The 19,883-nt window shown below is 35.5% G+C and overlaps 3 protein-coding genes across 5 annotated transcripts; 2 read left to right on the forward strand and 1 right to left on the reverse strand.

The window, feature by feature from the left end:
* The first annotated feature begins 2,282 nt into the window (after positions 1-2,282).
* Positions 2,283-8,084, forward strand: LOC111798259 (syntaxin-32-like). 2 transcript variants are annotated; one of them, XM_023681294.1, is made up of 7 exons: positions 2,283-2,626; positions 3,073-3,330; positions 4,073-4,323; positions 4,438-4,613; positions 5,913-5,985; positions 6,105-6,238; positions 7,674-8,084. In XM_023681294.1, exons 2-7 carry the CDS (start codon positions 3,096-3,098, stop codon positions 7,831-7,833), a joined length of 1,029 nt encoding a protein of 342 aa, XP_023537062.1. In that variant the 5' UTR covers positions 2,283-2,626; positions 3,073-3,095; the 3' UTR covers positions 7,834-8,084. The 2 variants fall into 2 exon arrangements, with proteins under 2 accessions (XP_023537062.1, XP_023537063.1); XM_023681295.1 differs by lacking the exon at positions 5,913-5,985 and having other exon boundaries at positions 6,038-6,238; positions 7,674-8,016.
* Positions 8,085-9,308: 1,224 nt separating this feature from the next.
* On the forward strand, positions 9,309-13,932 carry LOC111798257 (pentatricopeptide repeat-containing protein At1g09900-like). Its single transcript, XM_023681291.1, has 4 exons — positions 9,309-11,535; positions 11,967-12,437; positions 13,355-13,569; positions 13,684-13,932. Exons 1-2 carry the CDS (start codon positions 9,763-9,765, stop codon positions 12,207-12,209), a joined length of 2,016 nt encoding a protein of 671 aa, XP_023537059.1. The 5' UTR covers positions 9,309-9,762; the 3' UTR covers positions 12,210-12,437; positions 13,355-13,569; positions 13,684-13,932.
* A 183-nt stretch (positions 13,933-14,115) lies between these two features.
* Positions 14,116-19,401, reverse strand: LOC111798258 (E3 ubiquitin-protein ligase At1g63170-like). Of its 2 annotated transcripts, none has more exons than XM_023681292.1 (6): positions 19,226-19,401; positions 18,230-18,295; positions 17,031-17,787; positions 16,261-16,386; positions 15,874-16,171; positions 14,116-14,691 (listed from the first exon to the last, which is right to left on the reverse strand). In XM_023681292.1, the coding sequence occupies exons 3-6, from the start codon at positions 17,690-17,692 to the stop codon at positions 14,497-14,499; spliced, it is 1,281 nt and encodes a 426-aa protein (XP_023537060.1). In that variant the 5' UTR covers positions 17,693-17,787; positions 18,230-18,295; positions 19,226-19,401; the 3' UTR covers positions 14,116-14,496. The 2 variants fall into 2 exon arrangements, with proteins under 2 accessions (XP_023537060.1, XP_023537061.1); XM_023681293.1 differs by having other exon boundaries at positions 19,208-19,401.
* Between the last annotated feature and the right edge of the window lie 482 nt (positions 19,402-19,883).

A 19,883-nucleotide genomic window follows, 5' to 3' on the forward strand; every position in this document is an offset into this window, starting at 1 on the left:
GGGTTGAAGATTTTTTTAACCCAACCCGAACTAGTTCGGGATTGGTTGGATTGGTAACCCAACACAAAACTTTTCACAACCTAACCCAACCCTCTATTTCTGGATTGGTTGTCAAATTTGTTTTTTGATTTTATTTACCCACCATTTATAATTATTCAGAGACATAAAATATATTAAAAATTCACAAATAAACACAAATCAATCCATAATTATTAAAAAAAAAATTCTTAATATACTTTATATAATTTTATTTGGCTCAAGTATTTTATAATTATTCGGAGACATAAAATATATTAAAAATTCACAAATAAACACAAATCNTACCAATTTGGCCAAAGTATTAGTGCTCTGATAATTTATTCCCCACTCTCTCAAAATACCCTTATATATATATAAAAAAAAAAAAAAAAAAAATTATTTTATTAATTTTATTCTTTTTCTCCTATAATATTATTCTCATATCACCAAAAAAAATCAACACAATGAGTGGTTGTAAATATTAAATAAAATAAGCCTAAATAGGAAAAGATTTAATAAATTATTTAAATATTGAATTGAAAAAGTTTAGTCATGCTTAAGAAATAATAATAATTATTTTTATAGATTAATAATTCATTATTTGAAGCTACAAAAATTATAAACATTCACTAATAGAACTAAAATTAAAATTTAAACGCTAATAATAAAATATATTTTGTAATGAACTATGAGGGTAAATAGTTTAAAATAAAAATTTACTTAATTTTAATATATAATTCCAAAATTACTAATATACATGGTCGGGTTGGGTTGAAGATTTTTTTAACCCAACCCGAACTAGTTCGGGATTGGTTGGATTGGTAACCCAACACAAAACTTTTCACAACCTAACCCAACCCTCTATTTCTGGATTGGTTGTCAAATTTGTTTTTTGATTTTATTTACCCACCATTTATAATTATTCAGAGACATAAAATATATTAAAAATTCACAAATAAACACAAATCAATCCATAATTATTAAAAAAAAAATTCTTAATATACTTTATATAATTTTATTTGGCTCAAGTATTTTATAATTATTCGGAGACATAAAATATATTAAAAATTCACAAATAAACACAAATCAATCCATAATTATTAAAAAAAAAAATTCTTAATATACTTTATATATTTTTATTTTGCTCAAATATTTTGTCTCACGAACCCGAACTCGGCTATACAAATTTTTTTTTAATATACTTTATATATTTTTATTTAGCTCGGTCAATTCAAAGATTTTGTCTCACGAACTCGAAATCGAGTCGAGTTCGGATTCAGAAAAAATGAACCTAACCTTATTCAAAATGCTAATCCAACCCAACTCAACCTATTGTATGAGTGGTCTGTGTTTGAATGTACACTCCTAAATACAATTACATAATTATTTATTTATTAAAAAAAANTATAGATTAATAATTCATTATTTGAAGCTACAAAAATTATAAACATTCACTAATAGAACTAAAATTAAAATTTAAACGCTAATAATAAAATATATTTTGTAATGAACTATGAGGGTAAATAGTTTAAAATAAAAATTTACTTAATTTTAATATATAATTCCAAAATTACTAATATACATGGTCGGGTTGGGTTGAAGATTTTTTTAACCCAACCCGAACTAGTTCGGGATTGGTTGGATTGGTAACCCAACACAAAACTTTTCACAACCTAACCCAACCCTCTATTTCTGGATTGGTTGTCAAATTTGTTTTTTGATTTTATTTACCCACCATTTATAATTATTCAGAGACATAAAATATATTAAAAATTCACAAATAAACACAAATCAATCCATAATTATTAAAAAAAAAATTCTTAATATACTTTATATAATTTTATTTGGCTCAAGTATTTTATAATTATTCGGAGACATAAAATATATTAAAAATTCACAAATAAACACAAATCAATCCATAATTATTAAAAAAAAAAATTCTTAATATACTTTATATATTTTTATTTTGCTCAAATATTTTGTCTCACGAACCCGAACTCGGCTATACAAATTTTTTTTTAATATACTTTATATATTTTTATTTAGCTCGGTCAATTCAAAGATTTTGTCTCACGAACTCGAAATCGAGTCGAGTTCGGATTCAGAAAAAATGAACCTAACCTTATTCAAAATGCTAATCCAACCCAACTCAACCTATTGTATGAGTGGTCTGTGTTTGAATGTACACTCCTAAATACAATTACATAATTATTTATTTATTAAAAAAAATACTTTTTACTCGTTGATCGGGTAATTTCCTCTATTTTTCTGTTCAGCACCTCTTTTCATCAGCTTACTTAACTCGGTCCGTTACCGCCATATTTGTTTCTTCTTTCCACAATCTGATCGCCTTCGGCTTCAATTTCAATCAATGATCGAACTTCATCGATTACTCCCTCTTTTTGATCTGTAATTTGATTCTTATTTTTCGGATTAAGTGCGTCGCCGGGATATTGAACGCGTTTCTGGCCGATTCGGGTGAATGGCGATTTTGATCCAGATCTAGGGTTTTACTTCCATTTCTCTCTGAAATTGGCGCATTCTACCGTTTCTTTTTGCTAGAGTTTCTCTTTGAGGCTTGAGAGATTCGTATCTCGCGTCTGTGGAGGTAATTACATTTTTCGTTCTACTGTCTTTTTCGTTGTATGTTTGCAACTTTAGGTCTAAGGTAGAAATGTTTGGTTTAGATACTTGTAATTGACGGTGTCCTGGTATTTCTTGGCGTATTGTGATTCGAATTCTTGGATTGCTTTGTATCGACATTCCTCTAGACTAATTGGCATAAGGATGTATCGCGTTGAATTCTGTTTACTCGGATGTTTTCACTCTTTCGATGAAATTTTGAATTCTATCCGTTTATTAAATGACGCGATCTGATTTTTTTTTTCAATTAATATGGATTAACATTATGAAGATCAAAACAATTTCATGGCAACGGAAATTATCTAGCTGAGTTTTATTTTAGTTCCACGGTAGCTTTAGCCGATGATAGTCTCATTATTCGATAATGAAAGTCCATTAATTATGCGAATGGTTTTCATGATATTTTTGTAGAGTTTGAGCTTACCGAGTTGAAGATGGCTGTCAAAACAGCGCAATCATTTAGAGATCGGACGCATGAATTCCAGAACATAGCAGAAAGGCTAAAGAAGTCTTTCTCATCTGGCACTGGAACAACAGGACCAAGTGTTGGTTTAAAATCAGAAGAGCAGCGTTCTGCTGTGGCTCTGCAGTCAGAATTTAATAAGAGGGCTTCCAGGATTGGGTTAGGGATACACCAGACATCTCAGAAACTCTCAAAGTTGGCAAAATGTAAGTAGTTGAATTGAAAGTAATCTGCAGTGCAGTGCAGCTGTGCCGTCTTGAAGTATGTAGTTCACTGCAGACACCATTTTCAGTATTTATGGTGATTTAAGCATGTCATGTTGACTCATTGATAAATTTCCTTAATTTGAGGGCCTTGTTTAGAAAGAAGTTGGCAGATTTTGGTATGCATTGTGCCTTAGTAAGATGTTTGAGTGGGTAACATGTGGGATGGTTCATACGATTCAATTAGGCATTGAACATTTTCCTTGAGAGTCCATTTAATTATCCAAACATATTCTTCAACTCTGAAAAACCTGCATCTGTGATTCAATCCCTTTGTAAATTGCAACTTTTTGAGACCTTAAATTTAGGCAGCTGATNACTGCATCTGTGATTCAATCCCTTCGTAAATTGCAACTTTTTGAGACCTTAAATTTAGGCAGCTGATTTTATTTAGGCCTGCGGAATGCAAGGGAGAACTAGGGAGGAAACATTTCTCTGTTTTGCATGGGTTGGTTTTATTGTCAGTTACGAAATTGAGCTTAATGCATGTGGAGGAAGAGAGTGCCTAATGTTGCCAATGAAAATAATTTTTCTTAAAGATAATGCATGGAGCATAACAGCGAAACTTTCCAATTTGTCTGATTGAATTTTGATGTTCACATCATGATTTCCAGTGGCAAANGATTAACAGCGAAACTTTCCAATTTGTTTGATTGAATTTTGATGTTCACATCATGATTTCCAGTGGCAAAGAGGACTTCAGTTTTTGATGACCCAACAATGGAAATTCAGGAGCTAACTGCACTTATTAAGCAGGACATTACAACATTGAACTCTGCAGTTGTAGATCTTCAGCTTCACTGCAACTCTAGACATGAAAATGGAAACATGTCCAGCGATACTACTAGTCATTCAACCACTGTGGTGGATGATCTTAAGAATCGCCTTATGAGCACAACTAAAGAATTTAAAGAAGTTCTAACTATGCGAACAGAAGTAAGCCCAAATGTTACACTGCTTTGTTTTTTCTTGAATTGGCTTTTCTCTCTCATTGATAGCCTATTCCAACATTTTTTTAAAATGCTTACATTATATGTTGGTTTAATGAAGAATTTGAAGGTTCATGAGAATAGAAGACAACTATTTTCTTCTACTGCTTCAAAGGAATCTACAAATCCTTTTATGCGCCAACGCCCTTTAGCTTCCAGGTCCACTGCTGGTGCCTCAAGCGCACCCCCTCCTCCGTGGGCCAAGCCATCTACATCTTTTTCCAAAACATCTCCCGGGTGAGAATTTTTTAAAATTGTTATGGGTGATATATTTCACGAACTTTCTAATTTATGCAAGGCATATTCTCAACTGACTAGTTTTAGATGACAGAGGGATATCTTTAAAATATAATCTTGTGGTTTATGGTGCTTGCAAAGGCACCGTCCTGAACCTGCTGGTATACAAATGAACTACCACTGAATTGGCTCATGTACTATATGATAGGGCTGAAATTACTAGTGTATGAACTTATGTGTGTGAAGGGGAACCATGTGAGAGGGTGTGTTTGGGTGGGGCTTACAGGTTTTGTTAGTTATACGAGGGGCCCTGTAGGTGGAGGCTTATAGGGGTCAGTCGCTTTGTAGGGGAGGGCATCTTTTTGGTTTTTATTTTCTGGACCTTCTCTTGTGCCTTGTGTGAAGTAGGCCTGGNTTTGTAGGGAGGGCATCTTTTTGGTTTTGCTTTTCTGGACCTTCTCTTGTGCCTTGTGTGAAGTAGGCCTGGGAAGCTCTTGAAACTTCCTTGGCTATATAGTATGTTGATNCCTCCTTGGCTATAGTATGTTGATAAGTAAAATGGTTGGTGCAGCCTATCACNCTTCCTTGGCTATATAGTATGTTGATAAGTAAAATGGTTGGTGCAGCCTATCACTTAATGTTCAACTCTGGGTCCTAGTCGTTATAATTCACCAAATGTTAGCTTTATCTTTTAAAGGATAAACTCAACCATTTGATGTATGAAGCCTCTTATATTATCAGGGCAATAACATTGAATCCCAGAATTCTTTTATCATTGGCATTTATGAAAATTGCTGTACTTTATAAAATAACCTTTTCTGAACTGCCTTATTTTATTCATTTTCTTTGGATCGGTAATAGACTTAGAAATTATTATTGGCCAGGCAAGGCTTCTTCAATTCGTTATTATTGCCAATTGGAGGAATATTCGTAATTTGCCTTTATTTTGTTGATGCCTTCTCTTGTGTTGCATGTGTTTNTGGAAATTAATATTGGCCAGGCAAGGCTTCTTCAATTCGTTATTATTGCCAATTGGAGGAATATTCGTAATTTGCCTTTATTTTGTTGATGCCTTCTCTTGTGTTGCATGTGTTTCCAACGAAAGTTCACATGTAGCTCCTATATTAAGAAAAGTTCTCAACTTCATAGTTGTGTCCTATTTTTTCTTCTTTGCTTGAAATCCCTTTCTTTGGTCTTGCTGTTTCTATTTCCTGTCAAACTTAATTAAACATTTATTTTGTGGTAAAATAAGAAATTATGTTGCNTGAAATAAGAAATTATGTTGCTTGTATTGTACAGGAAGCAGGTAGATGGGGAGAGTCAACCATTGTTACAGCAGCAACAGCAACAGCAACAGCAACAGCAACAGATGGTTCCATTACAAGATANTAAAATAAGAAATTATGTTGCTTGTAATTGTACAGGAAGCAGGTAGATGGGGAGAGTCAACCATTGTTACAGCAGCAACAGCAACAGCAACAGCAACAGATGGTTCCATTACAAGATACTTACATGCAGAGCAGAGCTGAAGCTCTTCAAAATGTAGAATCCACTATTCATGAATTGAGCAATATCTTCAACCAGCTGGCAACTCTGGTTTCTGAACAAGGAGAGATTGCAATCAGGTTCTACCCTCATGCACCTATTTCAGAATTGCTGATTAAATGATTACATTTATGTTACAAACAGAGCATGAAACTTGGGTCATATATTGAAATTATCTGTATGGTTTTGGTATCCATAAAATGCAAATTGATCTCAACTCTGTAAGAGTTTGATGTGCTACACAAGACGAATGGGTCTAAATATCGCCTTTATTAAAACTGGATAAGTTTACCTGCCAAAGCTTCTAAATGTATTGGGTCTTTTTACCATTTATTTTATCAGTAATATAAGATTCAGTCATGTAGTCAGCGAGATTTCCATGAAAGTTGGTTTCATCTGATGATGTTTTTAAAGGGGGTTCCCCAAGCCTGCCTTCTAATAAAAATTTGGCTAGTTGGATTTCACTTCAGTTATTAAATTGCTATGGTCAAAATTTGCAGTTTTTGTTATGCATGTGTGTATGTATGTACGTGTGCACGTTTTCTTTTATAAGAAATGAGAGATATAACGGACACGGGGAATCAAACCAAAGAACAACATATGTGCTTTGTGGATGAGGAATCCCTAAGCCTAAAAAGAGAAGTCAAACAAGATCTCCCATCTATATTATCAGTTTTTGAAGAAAAAAAAAAAAAAAATCAATAAAATATATGAAAGAGAGCAGCCTAGCTATAAGATATTACAACACTTGTGCTTAGTAATAAAAGTGGAGGAACAGAATCATTCAAAGGAAGTGGTTACTTCTATTTTTCAATCTGGTGAAATAAGACGAATATTTTGGATATTCTTGCTACTTATTGTTCATTTTTCTGTGATTGTTAAAACTGGAGTAGAGCAGGTGAGTCTTGATAACTTGTTATTTATTTGATGACTGATTTGATAATTTGCTGGTTTAGTGCATCTTAGTAACTGGCTAAGATAACCTCTTATTGGCCTAACTTAGACTAAATTCACTTATGTAAAGACAACATTTAGTCAGTTACATTCACCATTTCCCAAACTTATCTTTTTCATTCGATGTCCTCTGTTGTCGTTCTTTTTTTTTTTTTTTTTTTTTTTTTTTTTTTTTTTTTTTTTTTTTTTTTTTTTTTTTTTTTTTTTTTTTNTTTTTTTTTTTTTTTTTTTTTTTTTAATATTTTGAATGTGGAGAAGTGGGAAGAGGAGAGTAAGAGGGAATATCCCTCTTAGCTACTAGAGTTACAAGAAACTCTCCTATAGACTTGTATGCCAAAAGAATAATAATTGCTATGAGACTAAACTAACCCTCAAAATTTCTTTAGGGTTCTAATTTAATACCCCACAATATCACACCAATCATATTTCTCCAAACTATCCGGTTAGCACAAATGATATGTATTTCCACGATATATAGTTTCAGGCTAATTACATTTTTTGTATTTCATAAGTCTCCAATTAGATTGCAGTTCAAAAGTTAATATCGGTTGGTCATTGCAGGATTGACGAGAATATGGACGATTCTCTGGCAAACGTCGAGGGGGCACAGGGAGCTTTGCTCAAGTATCTAAACAACATATCTTCAAATAGGTGGTTGATGATCAAAATTTTCTTTGTACTAATATTCTTCCTTATGGTTTTCCTATTCTTTGTGGCATAGTCGCTGAAAAGAGATGTAATTGGAAAACTCAAGAGAAAAGAAGAAAATGTTTTTTGTTGTCTATTATTAGTAGCCTTTCGTATTCTTTCATATACTACCCTTAGCCACCCCCATTTTATACTTTTCAGACGGATTATCTGGATTCTGGTACAGTATAATGTCGATAATGTGTCAGTTTGTGAATTGTAAGAGGAGTCGATAACATCGTGACGATTGCCATAGCAATCGGTAAACCCTTTTTTCCTCGTTAATTTATACTTGACAATTTCTGTCTCCATATATCGTATAAGCTGTAAATTTTCAGGTTCATGTCGAGAAGGAATGTGTCTATGCCTTCTCCGTCATCTAATTTGGAGAATGCATCGCTCAACAACTCATCTTACAACAGATTGAAGATCGGCCATTATAGATCTCGTCCTCTTATTCATGGGAGGATTTTAACAAGGACGACAAATGGTTTAAATGGAAGGTACGTAAAAGATAGAATCCATGGTATGAGCATCTCACTTGGAAGTGAATATTATAACTTTTGGTTGATCATTACACTTCATAGTTGTCCTTTACTGCTTCTGAGCGTAGTGTTTGGATAATCAAGTGGAAGTAGAAGAAAGGACCAATGTAGAAGCTAAACAAGGTAATGAATTGCAACCTTTAGACTCTTGCAAGGGATTCTCTCCATCCACAAAGGACTTCTAGTTATTGAGGTAATTATCAAGTCATTATAGTCTCCATGTTCATGAAGTTTCTTACGTCCAATTGACTAAATAAATTCGGTTTTAAATTCTACTTCAAAAGATTGACTCGTAATAGCTTAATGGTTTTAAACCTTCTTCACTTATGTTCTATGGACAAAGTTTTGAAGCATCATTTTCATAATTTTATGTAACTATCGATGATTTTTGGACTTGAAGAGAGCAATGAGATGCACAATTCATATGGATCATAGAGAAATTTTAAACTTAAATTTGATTCGTACAAAATTCACGGTAATTATTGGATTGTGTCTTCGTTTAATTTTGATCTTAAGATACTCATTTGACATAACTATGATCGATTTAAATTGGTCGGGTTTATTGAACTCCACGAATTAAAGTCTTAGGAAAATTTTAGATTTTAATGGTTGAAATTGGGAATTGGCAAATTTGACTATTTGTTTTTTAAAAAAATTGTGTTTTTGAATATTTTTTTGTTTATGTAGAGTTATGTTTGTGCAATGGGGGAATCCACTTTTGAGATTTTAAAGATTTTTTAAATTAATAAGTAAATTATTGGAAATTGAATGAAAGATTTAAAAAAATTACCTTGTTATTTCCATTTTAGGGTAAATGTATTTAAAAATTACAGTGAAAATTGAGTATTTGATAATTATTTTGTTTTTACAGCAATTTTCATATTATAAGCTAGATTTTAATTTTTAAATCAATTTTTTTTAGTTATTTAAACATTTTTTTTTTCCGTTTAAAGACGACAACTAAACTTGGGAATATAGCCGCGAAGTTAATTTCTCCCCCCAGAAAATCTCTATCTAGCCTCACCTCCCTACTCCCCACCCTCTCTGCCACCGACCGCCGCGCAGCCGCCCGCCGTCTCTCTCTTTTCTGCTTCGCAGTCGCACCGTCCTCTCTTTCGCCGGCGGCTTCTTCTTTTCCGCTTGTCCGAACCGCCGCCCGCAATCCTTCCGCCAACCAAACCCTCAAACCCTGGGTTTCACTATCTTCACGGTTCGGTTCGGTTCAGTTTTCGTTTCACCTTCAATTCCTTTCTAAAACCGAACCGTGAAAACCACTATATAAGCTTCGATTTTGAGCAATTTTAATGAAGGAGAGGGCTTTTGCCCCTAAAAACCCGAATGCTTCGCCCCTGCATCCGTTCCTCCTCCCCTCTCGCCGCCATTGGAGTTCAAAGCCCAACTCCCATTCTTAACCTGCCATGCGTTTTGCTTCAATTCCCGCCCTTAATTATCCTCACCGACTTACCCGGAAATTTTGCTCTTCGGTGAATTATTCCACTTCCTGTGCTCTTAGCAGTATAAACATCATCGAAGACAGCAATACTCACAGTTGGAAATACCTCGATTTGCAGTCACGAATGCAGAACTATGCGGCTTCTGGTGATCTTCCTGAAGCTTTAGAGACTCTGAATTTCATGAAAAATGTTGCCGGGAAGCCCTCTGTATATGATTACAACGCGTTGTTTCATAGATATTTGAGTTCTGGAAATGTTTCGGTAGAACAATTGGTTCAGGTCTATATCGGAATGAAGAATCTGGGGCCATCCCCAAACAGAACAACTTTCAACATACTTCTTAATGGATTTCTGTCATTAGGTTACCTGAGAGATGCATATTTCTTTGCAGAAGAGATGACCAAAAGTGGGATGAATCCATCTTTCACATCCTTGTCCAAATTGCTTAAAAGTTCGATGAAATCAGGTAATTTAGTGGATTCTATTTGGATATTCAAGTTCATGTTGAGATTAGATCATTTGCCTACTGAACCCACTGTGGCTATGTTTATTTGTATGCTTTGTAAAGCCAGGATGTTGGAAGAGGCATACAGGTTTTGTGCTAAACTGATATCTAAAAATCTTAATTTTCAAGCATATGTGTTTAATCCTGTTCTTTGGGCATTGTGTAAGTGTGGCAACAGTTCTCTAGCTTTGCAGTTGTTTTATATGATGAAAAAGAATGGCATAGCTCATAATGTATGTTCATATACTGCTTTGCTTTATGGATTTGGAAGGGAATGTTTGTGGGTTGATCTTTATAGTTTCTTAGATCAAATGAGAAGTGATGGATGTAAGCCGAACGTCGTTACTTACACGGTTATTATTAAGTTTCTTTGTGATGATGGGAGGATTGTTGAAGCATTTGAAATCTTGAAATCCATGGAAATTGAGGGTTGTGATCCAGATTTGGTAACTTATAATATAATTATCCGTGCACTTTGCCTTTATGATAGAACGTGCGATGTTGTTGAGCTTTTACAGTTGATTCATCGTAGAGGTTTCTCTCCCGATCCGTATACATATGCTGCTTTGGCTGGAGGGATTATGAGGGTAGGAAAGACCGAAATTGCTTATGAGTTATTGCGTAAAGTGTTCACGAGAAACTGTACTGTTGACGTTGTTGTGTACAATATATACTTTCATTGCTTGTGTCGAAATAATAGATCAAGAGAAGCCTTTTCTCTGTTGAAAAGTATGACGAAAGGAGGTATTGTTCCAACTACTGTGTCGTATAATACAGTTTTAAGGGGCTTTTGTAGAGACAATGAAACTCAACATGCTTTGAAGCTATTAGAATGCTTCGAGTGGCCTGAGAGCGGCCCTGATGTCGTTTCATTCAATACGGTTCTCTCCGCTGCATGCGAACTTGGGGATTTAGTTCTAATTCAGAGGGTTTTGCAATACATGGAATGTAGAGGTGTTGAGCCAGATGTAAGAAGCTTGACTTGTTTGGTTCGATATTTGTCTACAGTGGGACGATATTCAGAATGTTGGAGATTATTGGAATACATGATGTGTAACGGCCCCGTTCCCTCGAGTGTCACTTTCAATATCTTCCTAGACAAGCTTTGCAGAAATGGATTTACTAGTAAGGCATACCAGATATTTGAGCGTATACAAAAAGCTGGGTTATCGCTTGACCGAAAAACATATAATATTCTTCTACGTTCCTTTTTAAGAAAGCGTGATATCGATCTGGNATTCAGCATGCTTTGAAGCTATTAGAATGCTTCGAGTGGCCTGAGAGCGGCCCTGATGTCGTTTCATTCAATACGGTTCTCTCCGCTGCATGCGAACTTGGGGATTTAGTTCTAATTCAGAGGGTTTTGCAATACATGGAATGTAGAGGTGTTGAGCCAGATGTAAGAAGCTTGACTTGTTTGGTTCGATATTTGTCTACAGTGGGACGATATTCAGAATGTTGGAGATTATTGGAATACATGATGTGTAACGGCCCCGTTCCCTCGAGTGTCACTTTCAATATCTTCCTAGACAAGCTTTGCAGAAATGGATTTACTAGTAAGGCATACCAGATATTTGAGCGTATACAAAAAGCTGGGTTATCGCTTGACCGAAAAACATATAATATTCTTCTACGTTCCTTTTTAAGAAAGCGTGATATCGATCTGGTGGAACGTCTTATTCAGGATATGTACAAGCAGAGATTGAATCCTGATCTTTTTATATATGGTTCCAACATTAGTGGACTTTGTCAAGAAGGTAACATTTCTACTGCTCTCTTTACTAGGGGTCGAACTCTAGGGAATGGACTTACTCCATCTATGGAAACGTGCAATAGATCGTTGAAGACCGTTATCCATAAAAATAAGCATCGGGATATGACTTGTCACGGGATGGTGACGGCGTAATGGCACAATTCAATTATTTGAGTTCTAAAGAAGGAACTTTCATTGGTTCTGAATCATGGTTTATATAGCATGGGAAAATTTGTTCGAAATAGAATTCGAGGGCTTGTGAATGGCTATATGTGTGAAGAACGAGCTATTGACCACATTCTCATCCCGTGCACCAACATCATGAAATGCGACGAGCAGTGTCGACGGACCTTTTCCATGAAGCTTGCCCTGTTTTTCCTGGTATGGAGATTTCATTAAAATATCTTGTTTGTGTCATAAATCTCCATAATGCATTGCTTAAGATCAGATAAAATTTTAGGCCCTGTTTCTCTCATCTTATATCTTCTTTGTAAGTCTCAATTCAGAAGCCAGCAAAATTTTGTTGAGGTAATTTGCATCTTAGCATCTTCTTCGAGTCTTGGGCGAAGTTAGCTATGTACTCTGCTGTTGTCGATATTAAAAAGATGATATCTGAGCTCGAATTAAGCTACGTTTATCGTGCGTTAGTTTTGGTTGTCTTAGACTGGAGATAAAGATATGAANAGTGACTACGAGGGTAGAAAAGATGATATCTGAGCTCGAATTAAGCTACGTTTATCGAGCGTTAGTTTTGGTTGTCTTAGACTGGAGATAAAGATATGAATTTGTTCCCTTTTTATGAAACTTTTTCTTTAAAAAACTTCGAGAGCTGCTGCAGACGACTGTAGTTACTGCCAGGATTTGTGATGTCTTTTTCTCACAGGATCTCTGTTAGAAATAAATAACCCATGTGTTTATTATGTGTGTCTTAATGTAACGGGTTTGTCTGGAAATATACGTACCCATATTTTTTCCACTGCGTCGTGCATTTTGTGTCATTGCCCTTCGTCCCGTTTCGATTGTTATAAACCGTTTACTACTCATCATTTGTTTTTTTTTTCTGCATATTTTGGCTGCTTTCTATTACTTTCCCAGTTCATTATGAGAGTATCTTATTTTTCTGCTACTTGACTCCAACTCTTTTCTATATGGTTGCCCAATTAACATTTTTATTCATTGAGACAAATATTTGGTGAATCCAGGGATTGAACAAACTCAGCACAACGCCATTTATGTTGATCACTGGTTGATGGGTTGCAAATTAAACNTTCATTGAGACAAATATTTGGTGAATCCAGGGATTGAACAAACTCAGCACAATGCCATTTATGTTGATCACTGGTTGATGGGTTGCAAATTAAACCAACGATGCTTGGAACCTGTCGATGATTGATTCCTATAGCTGCGCATGGCAACGGTTCGGCCAAGTCGATTAGTCCACGAATGCACAAGGGCTCTGCAAATTTTCTCCTAATCAGACGGCCATGAGAGGACGACCAGTTAAATCAACAAGGTTGNGCGCATGGCAACGGTTCGGCCAAGTCGATTAGTCCTTGAATGCACAAGGGCTCTGCAAATTTTCTCCTAACCAGACGGCCATGAGAGGACGACCAGTTAAATCAACAAGGTTGAGAGGTATCCATGGTGGCTGCTTCCATCTTGAAAGGGTAATCAAAATTGATGGGAATTACATACGAGATTGAATTGAAAATAAAAATACTATCGGGATCAGATATTACTATCCATGGGTAGGCGTTTTTAGTTGATTTTTCTCATTTCAAAGTGAACATAGTTCAACGGTAATTAGCACGAGCTCAATCTATCCGGAACATCTAATAATTGTTGAATTCAAGCGGAATGAATGAACTTGCAAACATATATATATGTATATATATTATACTATCCTCACACAGTATGCTCTACTAATTNCAGAACATCTAATAATTGTTGAACTCAAGGGGAATGAATGAACTTGCAAAATGCAAACATATATATATATATATATATATATATATATATATATATATNTGTATATATATTATACTATCCTCACACAGTATGCTCTACTAATTATTCATTATCATAGCAATTATGCCACAAAATTGAAGAGGGGCCAATACAAGAGCATGGAGTGTGTGATTATACAAGTATAAACCTTGCAACATCTGCAATTTTCAGTTCCTACAGAAACAAGCAATTTCACAACGATCATGACTCACTCAGAACGTCCGACGTGCACCATATAACCGCCTATATATTGACAGTGGTCGGATTTACTACAAGAGGAGCCTGTCGAAGGAACGTACCTGTAACAGCTGAAGAAAGGATGAGCTTGAACATACTACACTTGTATCAGTCTAACTTTCAGATTCTTGCAGAACCCATCCATCCAGAGAACTTGCATGTAAAACATGGCACTGTAGTCAAGCTGCTGCCCTCTCTAATCACCCTGTTGTTGTCTATTTGTCCCCTCAAGAGAGCCAACGATACTCTCACCGACCTCGTTTTTGCAAAGCGGGCACAGGGCGTTGATCTTCAACCATTTATCTACACATTCCTTGTGGAAAAAGTGAGAACATGGCAACTCTCTCAGTTCATCATTGTTAGCATACTTCGCCAAGCAGATGCAACAGACCTGCGCATAATTTTTAAAACAATTAGCATTAGCTTAATTTTCATATTTAATGAATGCATCAGAACTAGGCTCTCATCAAAACACTCGAGGGAAACATCATGAAATGGAAAAGTATATCTAGGCAGGTGGTCAATACAACTTTTTATAGGTGAAAGTGATCGATAAAAAACAAATCAAGATGAACNAACAAATCAAGATGAAACCATCTTCGTCATAACCAAACTTCATATCTCGAACCACGCCCGAGGAGCTGAGGAGGGATATATATGAGACCATATCTCGCCTTTTTTTCACCTTCAAACTTTCCCTTCCTCCCCCTGAGAGTTTCGGAGGATGAATAGAAACCAATTCGTGTAGGTGTCCATGAAGAAAGACCTTTTTGACATCGAGCTGATGCAGTGACCCAGATCTGTTAGCTGCAACTGACAGAATGACTTGTATGGAATTTTTTTGAGTTTGACCACTGGAGAAAACGTCTCGACGAACTTTCGTCATATAATTTCCATATCAACTAGTAATCCATTTCACGAGTTGCATGAAGTGAGATTTCCCTTGTAGCAGATTAAACCCTTTTCACAAGAGAAATATCAGAGGCCTTTCAGCCAGGTAAGTTCTGCATAATCTACAACTGACAGCTGATTTATCAGCAACTAATTATGCAGCAGACGCCATGCAGATAGAGTAAATAAACTTAAGGAATGAGACTTTTGTGTAGTTAGTTAGTCAAAAGTGCTTATAACAAATGTGTTTCACGTAAAATCATTGGTCCAAGAAATAATTCTAAACACACTCTATGAATAAAAAAGAAACTAAGATTACATTAAGGCTTGCAGACAGACAAGAAAAACGATCAGAATACAACCCAATCGTTAATGTCCGTTCTTTTTAGTAACGTTTTTGAAAAAAAAATAGCAAAATATGCTCAGTAACCTTTTTTTGTTTTCCGTTTTTTAAAAAAAGTTAGACATCTTAGAGGGAAAAAATTTAGGAAGAAATGTAAGGCAAAACGGTTAGGGCGAGAAGGATACGTTTGGGAGGGGAAAAAAGGCCATGAGAGATAGTTTTTAGAGAGATGTTCAAGAGAGGAAGACAAGCTAAAAGAGAAGAAATTTATAACAGATAAAAAATAGAGAAAAAGAGAAAAGAAACAATGACTAACAAAACAGGTTGTATGGTACTTACAGCATCTTCTCCTGAAATCGCTCGCTCCTTTTCAGTTCCAGCAGCCACAACCCCTCCTCCTCCTTCACCAGCCCCGGAGTTGTTTTCTCTATCATCTCCACTTCTACTTTTCTTCAGCTTAAACTTATAAGTTGGCAATGCATTAATCGATTCTGTTGTGGCTCCTCGGGTCTGTGTCAAGTCCTCTCTAAAGCCAAGGATGGAAATTATACAAGGTAGGCAACAGCATATGGTTACACATAGAATGAAGGGCATGGCATAACCAATACAGCTAAAGGTAAGAAACACTATACATAGCCTGCAAGTAAAGAGGAAGAAATTAATAAATCCATTCTAGAAACAATCGTATGCATCGTCTACATATGCATATGGTGTAAGAACACGGACCTGTACAAATTAGGAGCCTCAGAGGCTGATGAATGCCCTCCAAAGATCCAAACGTTACCAACTACAAACCAAATAGCAAAGAAGCAATCCAGGCCCATCTTAAAATATTCAACCAAAACTTTTACCCTGCAGTCAAAATTACCACAAGTCCCAACTGTAAGGGCAATTATTGCTCAACTTCTGGAGAAAAGAAGGGAAAAAATGCCTCATGAAAAGATAAAGAAACAGGGAATTGAGTAGCTATGGCAAGCAAGAGACTGCCACACCCTTGGCCGTCATTATCATAGACATTTGATATTTAATCAATCTAGGTCAAGGTCATGGCAATATGGCATACATATCGTCACTAAGTCCAAGAGAAAGGAATAAAATAAACGCGTGATGATGAATCTGTGATCCAGTGAAAATGGCAACCTGCCAACTGAGACTGACATGCCCTTATGAGGTAAGTTGAACAGCTTCAATAAGATGTAAAAATGTAGGGAATTAGGATCTCTTGCATAGTTCGAAAATTTAAGTATGGGAATGAAAAAGAAGATAAAAGGTGTGCGAATAGATTCTCCCTCCCAACTCAGCTTTCATGATTTCAAAACCAATAAGCGTAGAAATAGCTATCAGCAAGTATAAATCAATGAACTAATCTTGTGAACTGAAAAACCAAATACCGATACATCTAAAAGTAATGCCACAAGATAGCAGAAATTAATTTATCTACCAATCAAGTCCAATTATTAAATTTTATACTGGTACAAGCATTAAAAAACCAATACCTTGCTGTCAGTAATCCTGACCCTACACTGCCTCTGGGGGATGGGGCAGGATGATGAAGTTCTTCGCCTTCTGATGCCCTAGAAACTGAAACAGAGAATGGCCCAGCAGGAACATTAATGCGATTAGAATTCTGACTAGGTTGAAGAGAATCTTGTTCTGAAGCCTGATTACGGTGTCGATAACGCCAATAGAGAAGAGGAAGTGTCGCACCACACCCAGATGCATATCCCACAATCCATGCAAACAAAGGTGCACGAGGTTTTTCATTCTTTGACAATGATAATACTATAATAGCTGCAATAATCTGGCTCATAGTGAGTAGCAATTCAATAGATATCCATAAGCCAGAATTTAATGGACTTCTACGACGTCGCGAATCTCCTCTTCTTATGAATGAAGAATTTCTAGAATTTGATCCAGTAGTAGAAATTGAAGGTTGAGACGAAGGAACTCGTGTACTACTTGAAGGTCTATCTTCAGGCTGTGATGAATTTAAGCCATTTGAATTCCTACCATGGGGCAAACTAGAGGGAGCAGAATCACCAGTACCAGTTATGTTAATGATATGCTCACTGCTGCTGATGTTTTCTGGCTGGGCCATTAATAAAGGGTAAGAGTCTTCTTCGCTTTCACAATTTAGTTCCACCGAGGGAACATCCATCTAAGTCCAATAACACAATAAAGGACAACGAAAGCATAGAACTCTAGAACAAGGCTGCCGTGTTTGGCCCACCACAGGTCACTTCTGATTATCAACTGCTCAAGATTTAACACCAATTTGATATATCGGTCAATGCGTAATCAGAAACCCAATTTGGCAACCACCACAAAACGTTGACCTTTTTCTCAAGCATGACATTTTTTGCCCAAAATGATAAGGTTGCTTAATTTGGCTCAAACATTATTTGACCTTCCAAGGGGCAAAACAACAAAGAAATGGAACAAGACATTTTATAGTTTATAACTTACTACAATCTCCCGTATCCTTTTTTCATTTTTTATTAAAAAAGGCTTCAATCTGGCTAATTAGATCAAATATAACAATATAGCATTCTTTAACTGATTCAAATAGAAAAGTAAAATTTCAGAGACTAATGAACAAAACATTTCACTAACCATTGTTGAACACATGCAGTAGAGACATGTAAAATTAGACCCAAAAAAAAAAAAAAATCTCATAGGTAAGTATATCACTTACAGATAACTTAAACTGATGTTGCTGCAGCCCCTTGATACAATTCTGTCAATTCACAAAGCTTCCGATCTGAAAAAACACGAATAATTATATTAAAGAAGTAAATAACCACCAGGAGTTTAGCCATACTTCTCAAACAAACATGAACTATCATACTGACGAAAGATCTCGAATTCAATCAACTAGTAACTAAATTCCTCTGACACACCATACACAACTAGTATCTAAACTTCCAAATTAAGGTTAAGAGGCCAACAACAAATGGAAAGTCAAATAAAGATTTACATGTGATAAGTAAATAACAGTTTCACCCGACGATATCGAGCACGGATAGCTATGGTTTTTCACAGATATAAGCTCCTCCATGCCACGACCACCACGGCACAAAGAAAGCAAGAGCAGAAGAAGAAACAAAGGAAAGAAATCACAAAACAGAGATGAAGGAGACCTCTCTTCCAAGCAATATGACATTTCTAAATAGTTGCATTACTTGCGTCGTTGATGAAAGATCTCGACAGCTTTTGTTTAACAATAAATAATAATAACAAACTAAAGGTCTAACACAAAATATCAGAAGAAAGAAATATGGTTAAACAAACGAACACCGAACTCTCAAAATTTCCATCAGTTTCTCAGAATCAAATGAATCAAATGAACCAAATAAACAAAGACTAAGTGCACAACTCCAACCATTGTTTCGAACAAAATACAAAAGCAAAATCCACGTAGAACCGAACTACAAATTGATTATCCCAAAGTACACAGATCAAAATCCCTAACTCCACAACGTTGACTGACTTCTTACAAATTAAAATGACCCGCCGAAGACCACCGACCGCCCAAAATAATCATCAATTCAAACCCTAGACCTAGACGGTGAAGACAAGAAGCCATTTCCACCAACCTCTACATTCAAAGATACAAACACACAAAGCATTTCGTGAATTTGAACAAAAAGGAAAAGAAAAGGCCAACTCCGACCTGAGACGGAGACCTCACCGGACTGAGTCAGCGCCGACGGAAGCGGGCGGAGCGGAGGGTAGAGAGGATTCCGAGGAGTACAGAAACGACGGCGTTTGAAGAATTGAAGTGAATCGGTGAAATTGCTTTATTGGGGAGGGAAGGATAGAGTCAGCTTTAGACCTCCATTGCTTGTGCTTACCTTCGCCTGAGAATCTTTTACTTCTTTTTCTTTTTTAATTTATAAATCATTATTTATTTATTTATTTCGGAATCAGAAAAAAAAATAAATAAATAAATAATTAATTAATTTTTAAAATTATTAATTAAGTTTCTAATATCTTAATTAATAAAATATACGTCTTAGTTGAATCTATATTTTAAAATTAATATTTACATATACCTTTGAAAGTTAAACAAATAATTATGAAGTAATGATTTAAAAAGTTATTATAAAGTTTTTAATGGTCCAATAATGAACGATAATTTCAGTTTTTAATTTTCATACGTCACATTTGTTGTATTTATAAAATACATGTGGTAAATATCTTAAATAACGAAAAATAGTACATTATTCATATATTTTAACGTCTATATATGGTTGATAAGTAATATTCTTTTAACGATCCAACCCGATCCGACTTAAAAATAGAAGGTTGGGTTGAGAAGTTTATTCGGATTGGTCGAGTTACGGGTC

Source organism: Cucurbita pepo, chromosome LG07, assembly GCF_002806865.2.
Source record: "Cucurbita pepo subsp. pepo cultivar mu-cu-16 chromosome LG07, ASM280686v2, whole genome shotgun sequence".
Lineage (NCBI taxonomy): Eukaryota > Viridiplantae > Streptophyta > Magnoliopsida > Cucurbitales > Cucurbitaceae > Cucurbita > Cucurbita pepo.

Coding starts and splice junctions, on each gene's coding strand:
- LOC111798259 (XM_023681294.1), top strand. CDS start 3,096: ATGGCTGTCAAAACAGCGCAATCATTTAGAGATCGGACGCATGAATTC. Junction 3,331..4,072: donor ACTCTCAAAGTTGGCAAAAT/GTAAGTAGTTGA, acceptor CATGATTTCCAG/TGGCAAAGAGGACTTCAGTT. Junction 6,239..7,673: donor CAAGGAGAGATTGCAATCAG/GTTCTACCCTCA, acceptor TGGTCATTGCAG/GATTGACGAGAATATGGACG.
- LOC111798257 (XM_023681291.1), top strand. CDS start 9,763: ATGCGTTTTGCTTCAATTCCCGCCCTTAATTATCCTCACCGACTTACC.
- LOC111798258 (XM_023681292.1), bottom strand. CDS start 17,692: ATGGATGTTCCCTCGGTGGAACTAAATTGTGAAAGCGAAGAAGACTCT. Junction 16,172..16,260: donor GAGGCTCCTAATTTGTACAG/GTCCGTGTTCTT, acceptor CTTTACTTGCAG/GCTATGTATAGTGTTTCTTA. Junction 14,692..15,873: donor CGATTTCAGGAGAAGATGCT/GTAAGTACCATA, acceptor AATTATGCGCAG/GTCTGTTGCATCTGCTTGGC.